General features: G+C 36.3%; 1 protein-coding gene across 4 annotated transcripts in view; it reads right to left on the bottom strand.

The window, feature by feature from the left end:
* Positions 1-486: 486 nt before the first annotated feature.
* Positions 487-9854, bottom strand: part of CCSER2 (coiled-coil serine rich protein 2) — a 68975-nt gene continuing 59607 nt past the window's right edge. For 3 of the 4 annotated variants that reach the window (XM_082053734.1, XM_082053736.1, XM_082053735.1), the window contains one exon: positions 487-5728. In XM_082053734.1, the coding sequence (XP_081909860.1) occupies positions 4907-5728 (822 nt within the window). In that variant the 3' untranslated portion in view covers positions 487-4906. The remainder of the gene's footprint in view (positions 5729-9854) is intronic. The other variant, XM_082053737.1, reaches the window with a different exon arrangement.

The raw sequence follows: 9854 nt of genomic DNA, 5'->3' as shown, positions 1-9854 counted from the left end.
AACCACTCAAACTAAGGATGAAATGCTGACATACAATTAGAAGCTTTTAACGAGTGTTTACATGTATGCATACATCGTATTCATTTGGACACCTGTGGGGAAATAACTTTCTCAAAGTAATCTCTTACGATAATAATTTTAACTAGTTAATTACATAAGAAGACTATGAAATACTTTTCTCTCCTCAACTGTGCACTACAGGTGAAATAAGATACCTTTGGAAACCAGCCCCATCAGTCTTTATTCATCTGGAAACAACACATTAAAGTGTTTAGCTTTTTTGTGTCTTTTTTTTTTTTTTCCCCTTTTTTCTTAAAGTCTCATGCTAAAGCCTGCAGTTCTGTTGGAGAAAGCTAATTCCACAGGAAAACACTACAAGCATAAGCATAATCTCCCACTCCCCCAAAATTTCCTGTCTACAGTCCTATAATTCTCCACAGTCAATGACTTCAAAAAACATGCAAGTGAAGAGTCAGGAGAAACAGATACTTATTAGGACTTTTATTTTTATTCACTAGAGCAACATTGAGGAAGTTTTTACATACAGGTTTTTAGATCAACTTTACAAGCAAATTCCAATATACAGTATTTACTCTGACCTGGGTAAAAAACAAAAACAACAAAGCAGATAGTAAGGGTACCTCTTGTCTTAGCTAATATTAAATTTAAAGATTTCTCTGACACTGGAATTATATTGTTTTTATTGTGGTGCTTTTACAATTAAGTAGCCAGTGAGCAGCTTTACCACAACAGCGACTGAATTTCCTTGGTAGCATAGTTGTAAGATTACTATACGGAGACCTGCCGCCAGGATCACGTATCAAATCTGCTCTGCTCAGAAAAAGCCACTATAATGAGAAAGGAATAGCTATGGAAACCCAATTCAAGAATGGATTTCCATTGGTATGGCAAGAAAATGTCCACATTGAGAAGATTATGTGCTGTGCAAAACCAGAAATATCTCCCCCCCAACATGCAACCTACCCAAATATGACACTTTAGAATGTGCATATGGTAGTGACATGCAAAGTAAATAATGCTAGTGGTATTCAGTTTTCTAGCATCGTTGCAACAAATCAGCGTTTAGATCAAGGATGAAATGAATTTCACTGACCTACGATGCAGTCTGGTTGCTATGTCTAGTTTCACTGCTATGAGATTTAAAGTTGAGAAATCCACATTTTTTTGGAACTATATGAAAAATTCAGTACTGTTTTGGATTTTCAGGGCCTTTGTGATTATTTTGAGAAAGTTTAAGAATAATCTTGCACTTCATTTCTCATACAAAAACATATGCCAGGAACATTATTCTTTAAGGGCTGTGCGAGACCTGGGGAAGTTTTGCCACGGGCCTTGATTGGCAGGAGGAAGTGAGAGCTTCAGGGAAGGGAAAGGGAATAATCTGGCTGCATCATCAGTGTTAAAATTCCACGGTTCAACTAAAGTCATCGCACAACAAAAACTCAGTACACTAGATAAATATTTTTAAACGTGCTAGAGTGCATATTGATTCTGTGATAGTGATATGAAGATACCTTGGAAACAGCAACACTAGCACGGAAATTAGTTTCAGACAAAAGCCACACACAGTAGGAGGCATTTAGATTATTTTAGGCACAACTCCAAGCAATAAAGCTCATTTAAAGTGCAATTCTGTTTTTTTTTTTCTTTTGTGTTTACTCACTTTTTAAAATGCGTAATTGCCTCTGTACACACATACCGAACAGTAGTTTAATACTTTTGTGAATATTGCACAAAAGAATGAGAAATCAAACCAAAAGAAATTGGCAATAAACCAGTTCTAGCAACCTAATAAAAAAAACCCTGAAGATATCAAATTTTTTAATTTACACATTTTGGATAATCTGCACCAGTACTGACAATATATCTGCACCTTCCATAAGGCAGGTATGTTACCTGAAAATACATACTTAATCCCATTTGACAAGCTCTACACAGCGCCCTCTTATCCATCTCCCACCAAACTCTGTCCTGCACTGAAGTGAAGCTTCAAACTTCACCTCACCACTTCTCTTCCAGTTGCCCATCTACTCCTGACAGGCTTTGCTCGTACTCTGGACTTACTATACATGCAACAGAGCCTTCCCTGGTCAAGTCTGAAGAGTAGTTGTCTTTAGAGGGATGCAAGGTTAGCAGCTGAACCCAAATACAAGTCAGGCTACCATCTGTCTTATCTGGCATCAAATCCTGCTGCCTCCAGCTCGAAGTTTCACTATTCTGTCAGAACAAAATGTGGGAAATGCTATAACAAAGAATATAATCTACTTCTACTCCTTTAACATGAGGTGGGGGAGGGAAAGCAAAAGCAAACAGAATAAATATATTTTCGATCTCATCGAGAAAAAAAAAAAAAAAACTACTATCTTATATTTTATGAAAAGCCTGATCATCTCTTTGCTTCATTCCTTAATTTTCAGTAAAGGTGCAGATAGATATCTATTCTTTTAAATGTAAACATAAAACATTTAACATCACTAAATGAGGCTGGTGATACCTCCAGAATAAGAAGCAAAATAAGTCATGGTGAAATATCTCCGTCAATAGCATTAAGCAAAAAAAAAAATAATCACCTTTTCACACAAAATCACATACAACTAAAAATAAAATCAGCTTCTCTTTGAGGAAAGTAAACTTCAAAAAACACCACCTTCCAAAGAAATCTATATGGACCAGAAAGTGAAACAGGAATCTCATCATTCCCTCAGCAGTTTTTAAACTCCTGAGAAACAGTTAGCTGCCAGGAGGTAGTTTTGGGGTATCTAAAGAGTAAGTTTTATTTTCTTATCAGAAGCAAATGCTTACACTGAAGCTCATCTAATTCAATGCTTTTCAAGGAAAGTAATTTTTTTTTTCCTGGAGAGTAATTATTATGTTACCTTTAGTTGTAGTTATTTTGAACCTGTATCAACTGTAACAATTAATGCTGCCCTGGTTACTACTCGCTTGCATTGTCTTCACCCCTGCAGGTCTCTTATTTCAGATTGATAGAAGCAGTTCTGAAGTAGAACCTCCCCGTTACCGATTTCCCCCCAAGCTTTTCATTCTTCCACTTCATTGTCAGTTAAAAGAATTTACAGTGTGATAAAGCCAAAAACTTTCTTGGATATTAACAATGTAATGAGGAACTCAGTTGAGATGATATTTTTTTCTTCTCCCACCCAACTAAGTATCCATCAGGATACCCCTAGTTACAGAGCTTATACTACAGAGGTTGATTATTGAACTTATTTATGAAATGTCTATACCTACTCACCTTAATTTTCTCAAAGAAAATACTGTAATATGTCCATGTCCTATAGCCAAAAGCCTAGAACAAACTAACTATTACTGTGTTTCATTTTACTGACACTAGATGCTGTTCAGGAACAGCCTTCTGTTGCTGATTTTAAAACCTATTCAATAACAGAAAAAAACAAAAAAACAAAAAAAAAAACAAAAAAAAACAAACCCCAATAGGTAACATCCAAGAGACAGTGATGGGAAAGAAGGGAAGAACTGGAGATGGGACATAACATTAAGTTTCTGGAAAGCTTCGCTAGATGTGCATATATTTAACTCACAGCACATGTGTCATGGTCCCATAGCTGCACCATGATGGGCATATATTTCCAGACCAATTTAAGAAAAAATACTTCTCCTAGAGAGCAGAATTTTTTTTTCTTTTTTGCTTTATTTCCCCCAAAAGATCCTTCCCAGTTATCATGCATTTCCTTAGAAATTACACAAAAAATTACAAAAAACCCCCAAAACAAAATACACATCTCTGAAAAACTCTTAAGAGTACCAGCTCTGGATTAGGATATAATAGGATTGCTCAAAGCACATATGTGGGGTTAATATTTTCTTTTTTTAAATAGTTGCATTTTTAATACAAGTTTTATTCAGTAAAATAGTTTCAAATCCTTACATATATGGCAAGGTTTGTGCAAAATTTCAAGTCAGGTACTTCAGAGTCTTTCAATTTTAAACAGAAATTAATAAATACAAGTAGTACAATTAAAAAATATTAATTAAAATGCATGTTGTGCAACCTCAACATAGGTGTTATGGACCCCGTATTCCCAGAGGCTCCCTACTTACCGGTTCCTAAGAGCCTGTATTGGAAGGTTTTGCACAAGCATCCTTAGCACTGCGTTTCAAGAAACTACGTGGTAACGTGTCTATTCAACACAATAAAAACATACCACAATCTTTTAACAAATGATGATGCTTAAGAGAGAAGATTCATTTCACCCTGTGAAATCTGCTTATTGTCTGTGAACAGTGAAAAGGAGATAAATAAAGAACAGAGCATCTTCAGATTACAGCAAAACAAAACAACACAACCCACCCAATCCATCAGATTAAATAACATTAAATATGTCAGTTTTGAGATTAAGATAAATACAAGGATTTTTGCATAGGCCTCTGGAATACAGAGTCAGAATTATGGCCAATAAAACATCTGCCAGTAAGTTTAATTTTCCACCACTCTAACCTAACGAGTACTCAGAACCAAGAAGTTAAACTTCATAGTAATTTCATTGTCTAATAACTCAAATAAATGGAGGTAAGAAATTACTTCTGCCATCCCGAAATACACAGTGCAGCATTCTCATATTTGTGGCCACCACATACTTCAGTATTTGCTTCATTACCAAGACCACTGGGCAACACAATCTTTAATACAGACCTACAATATAATAAAACACTCTCAAGAGAAGCTGCACGGCTCATAACACAAGCCTCAGAACATAACAGGATGGAGAATGCAAACACGAAAGAAAGATGCTACTTTTAATATTCACTCCGGATTTGCAGGCTGTAGATAAAGCAATCTCAAATGCAGTCAGTACATAGGAGCAGTTTAATGTATGGCATAATTCCACAAGATGTAGGTACGTTCTCAATGCGTCTTTGGTTTAGGGAGGCGAGAATGCCGATTCGAGGGCAAACTACCCCCAGAAAGCAAACCGGTATTCTGTGTTTGCACGTTTTCCTTTCTCTGCACTGGTGGCTTTGGGATGTTCGTCTTCAAACAGGTGTTTTGAGGCTCTGCAGATACTGGTATGGATTTCTGACTGCTCATTTGCTTGGATTTAACAAAGGACATAGTTGGTGGGCGAAGTTTAGACATTTTCTGACTCTGTTTACCGTTTAGGTTATCCTGACCAGATGTTGGCTGTAGCTGAGTCAAACTACTTGATGGTAGAAGCTCACATTCCTTGGAAGCAGCAGAATGATTTGCAGATCGTGTGAGAACGGCCATTGTCGGAGGCACTAAAGCATTTGGGGGCTTTGCGATTCTTAAAGTCTTTGGCCGAGAAGCCTGGTTTGTGAATGAGGGTTGCCCTTTCACAGTTAACTCAGTCTGCACCTCTCTAGCATCAGCTCGCATAGAGGTCTGGAAAGAGAAACGAGATGGTAACGTGCCTTCTTCATTACCAGCCACCTCTCCAGGGTCTTCGGTATTTTTATTTTTCAAATTTTCCAAATATGATGCATTCTCATCTTTTATGTTTAAGTGTATGCTCATTAAAGAGTTTACATCATTCAGGCTATTTCTGAGAGAGACATTTGCAGCATTCTGATTCTGATGATTGCTATTTTCATGCTGACCACGTTTAGAATATTCACTGTGGGCCTCGATATGTGGCGTTTTTATTAGTTTTCCCTGGGCGAGGTCTGTGGAACTGGGAAGGTTGCGGGAAGGCTGTAGTACTTGAGGCTGTTAAAGAAAAAAGAATACAACAATATATTAGGCAAAGAAAACACCAGATGACATTCTGAATCCAATGTGCACTGACTGGATGCTTGATAAGGGCTGTTTATCTGGGTTTTTTAAATCAAAACTTTGACTTTGGCAAAACACGATGGTTCATGAGACGTACAAATGCGACTTGTAACTTAAGCGGAAAAAATTATACCATCACTGAAATACACAACAACATAAAGACAAAAAAGAAACCAATTAGCTTAAAAAAGAAATATGAAAAAGGCATGGTTGATGGTTTCACCTAAATCTGCAGGACAGCACCACATGTACTGATCAATTCTGACTCAAGTACTTAATAAACAAATGCAATGACTATCAGACCGTATCCACCTTTTAATTTCTACGCGCTGAACACTCAAGTTAACTATCCCAAATCTTCTGTCAGTGCTCTATACTGTACAGGCAGGAATGGAATTTAATGGACCACATGGATTTACAGTGAATTTTCCTTGCCTTACTGAGGTCAGAAAATTTGATACAGGTTTTTTTGTATTAGCTGACTGACTAGACATAGGTAACTGTTTTATCTTGAATGGATTTCAAACGGGCTGACAAAGAAACCACCTTCATAGTGTTACAACAGAGTACATGTGAAACTAGAGATCACATACTACTACACTGATAACCGAGGGATAAAGACTACCTAATGAAGATTTACGTCTTATCAGAAGATACACTCTAATCAGACATGTATCAGACAAGAGACTTGCCAGTACCTCTTCAGAGTCATTTCTATTTTCTCTTTGCTCTTCCCTGTAAAAAGACTTCAAAGATTAATGTGTGCACTAGATTCACAAACACATCTTAGACCTGCAACTTGTATACAGATCTTGGAAGAAATATTAAAAATCCTGAAATTCATGGCAAAACCCCAAACCTATTAAAATTTCAACTATAGTTTTCACAAGTTTCACGTTTGGATGACTTTCTCATCATCTTTACAAAAGACTGGAACAGAACTACCACAAGCTAGTCTTGTCCCTGAACTACTTGAACTCCTACCAATTGATTTCACATAGATAGTAAACAGGCTTATAATATTTGTTTACTAGAGAAATATAGTCAGTAAAAATGAAGCATGATTGCCTTTAAGGGATTTGACTAAAAATGTTACTTCAGTCACTTTCTTGAATTATTTACAACTTCCAAATGAGAAAGCCAATTACTTGTCTGGTCTTCTTCATTCTTCTTAGTATGGGCAGGAAGAAAGTAACGATAGTTTGTGCGAGCCACAGGCCTGTTACATTGCTAGGACAACAGCACATCCTGGGATTCTGTAAGCTTTTCACCTTTTCCCTGACAGGGAAAACCGAATCCTCAAAATTCCACATCAAGAGAAAAAAAAAAGGTAATGAGAGAAATCTTTAATGGTTATGAGAGAAATACCAAGGCTTCTCAATTTAATTTTGCTTTATTAGCATTTTTTCCTTTTAGACTATACCAGTTCCACCTGTAAGAAAAGACAACATCTGAGCTGGCCCAGTGACATCAGCAAGTGATACAGGGAATGCGCAAACATGTTGAACAGTAGAAATACAACTGCTTTGGAAAGAGGGAGGGGGAGAAGACAAAAAGCCTTCAAAATGGTGTCAAACAAGTATCATCAAAACATTATGCCTTACGTGACCAAAAATAGCTTAACTTTGTGAATCCTTCCTAACCAAGCAGTCCTACAGGAAGGAAATACTACATGTAAGAATTCAACATATTAAGAGAGTTACAGCTTAAAAAATTAATCCTCCAGATATTTTGGTCATTTTTCACTGTTTATGTAATGGGTTACAGAAGTCATTATCCCTCCAGCTTAGGAGCTGACAGACAGGTGTTAGCCACAATGATTTATTGATGTCAGACCTCACCTGCAAAAACAAAACTGCTACAAATGAGTCTAGAAAATCAAGCACTATGTACTTGATTCCCATACAAATACATCAACAAATAATTCAAATTTCCTAATCCTAAGTGAAATAAAAAATTAGTACAGTTATAGCAAACAATACTGTGTCAAATCCTAATGTGCAAAAGTAATTGTCAGAAATATTTTCCCCCTTACCTACAAAGGGCTTCTAAGATGCCAGACTTTAAAAATGCTCAAATATATATAGTCTGAGCATTACAAATCCTAACTTTATGTTAAATAATTCTGGTTATAATAATCAGAAAAATGAAAAATTTGTAAGGTACAGAAGAAACTAAATTTGTATGAGAAGTTGAGTTAAATACAAAACTATCTGAAATATGGCCAAAAAAAGCAAGCTTTGGATATTATTTTAAGTTCTTTTGACAAAACTAGGTAATATTTGAGCTTTTCCATTTGGACAATTTTGCATTTTTACATATGAAAATAGCCAAATACATGTTTTCTTCATTATCCTTCACAATCTGAAGAGGTCTAAGCAGCTTAATATCCAGAAAGGTGTCAGTTCAAAGGCAGAAACCAGCTACATGCTCAGAATTAGGAGGATACTAAAGCTCTGGTATCATCTTTGCGAAGTTGTTTTAAATACTGTGCTGCTTTCAAACTATTTCTACTTAGTTCAAGTCTGTCCAATTACTGCAACTATATCTTTTAATACCTACAAATTCCTACATGCATTAACATTCAAGATGACACTGAAGGCAAAAACACCACCACTTCCAAAATATGCAAGTAACAGTTCACAAGTTATCTAATACTGAAAACTGCATTATCTTCAGCCATAGCTTACATCTTTGCTTTATACAGAAGTTTTCCTTTTGCTAGGGAAGTCTTAATAAATTATTATCATGTTGTTAGTCAAAAAAAGCCCCACCAACAAAACACCAGCCAGTAGAAGGACTTGGTGAATTCCATCATAAGAACGAGGGGTAATAGAAGACAAAGAAGGATTCTGCCATCTAGACATAGTATTTTATTTCATGGAAGTCTTAGAAAAAGTCATCTGCATTGCTTTGAGTGCATTTTGGATAATATTTTGGTGTGGAACAGGCTATAACTTAGTGTTGACTGTCATGCTAACCAGGCTTCTATTTTTGTCCCATAAAGAAAATATTCAGGTGAACAAACACCTGCATTCCTTTGGCATGCTCCTACAATGTAAAGTTTGGCTCTAAAACATTTAGAGTACAATGTAACTAAAGAAAATTAGTTCTCCTCAAATTGAAGATACATTAGACAAAACTGTGCACACACATTTTGCACAAAAAGACTTTTCTGTGTCAACAAGAGCTTCGAAGACTTGCATGTACTGATGCACTAATCAAAGTTACTAAATTACAGTCCCTACCGCACTAGCTTAAGAGATTTTTCTCTTATTTATCTAAAGTAAAACTGTTACATCATCCAGAGAAAAATGACAACATATTCATGAAGACAATTACCATTACTACACAGTTCTTGAACCCCTGGGGTTGCATTAGCTTTGTGTCAGAAAACTGAGGCAAGTATGTTATACTGATAAAGAAGTTAAATCAATGTGGTCAGACAGTGATATTCACTGCAGTATCACTACTTCAAAATTCTCTTCAGTTTTGCTTTGGTATTCTGTATCTCTAACCACAATTCCCATCTCAGTTTCCTATAAAGTACCTCTGCAGAATTAAATAAAGGCGTTTTCTCCCTGCAGTATTTTGGGGAATGAGGGCGGTGAAGCAATGAGAACTCTGAGAACTGCATGCACATCTCCGGTAGACATGCATCATGCATAGGGCAAAAAAACAACAAGGAAAATGCGTGAGGAGATGAGAAGAAATCTGAAGTTGTACTGTACCACGCTTTATCACAGAAGTAATGGACTAACTTCTCAACTCCTTGCCAATGGCATAATGGGAAAGCAGAGACAAGAAAAAGACAAGGACAATGATGTCAGAGGACCAGGATGAAACAGTGAGCAATTGCCGTGACAGAACTGCAACTTTTAACCATTTAAATTGCAATTACCATGTCCCACATTGGTTTTTAATCCAGCTTCCAGAAACGGAAGTAGCAACAGTGTTTAAGTAAAGCTGTACCAAAAATATTTATGGCAAGACCTGCATGGAATACCTTTGCTCTTATAACTTCAAATCTTTCAAAAAAGTCAACATCTTACACTTCAAA

The sequence above is a fragment of the Streptopelia decaocto genome (genome assembly GCF_964273445.1).
Source record: "Streptopelia decaocto genome assembly, chromosome: 5".
Taxonomy (NCBI): domain Eukaryota; kingdom Metazoa; phylum Chordata; class Aves; order Columbiformes; family Columbidae; genus Streptopelia; species Streptopelia decaocto.
Note: the sequence above shows the minus strand (reverse complement) of the source record. Positions and strands in the feature narration are given on the sequence as shown.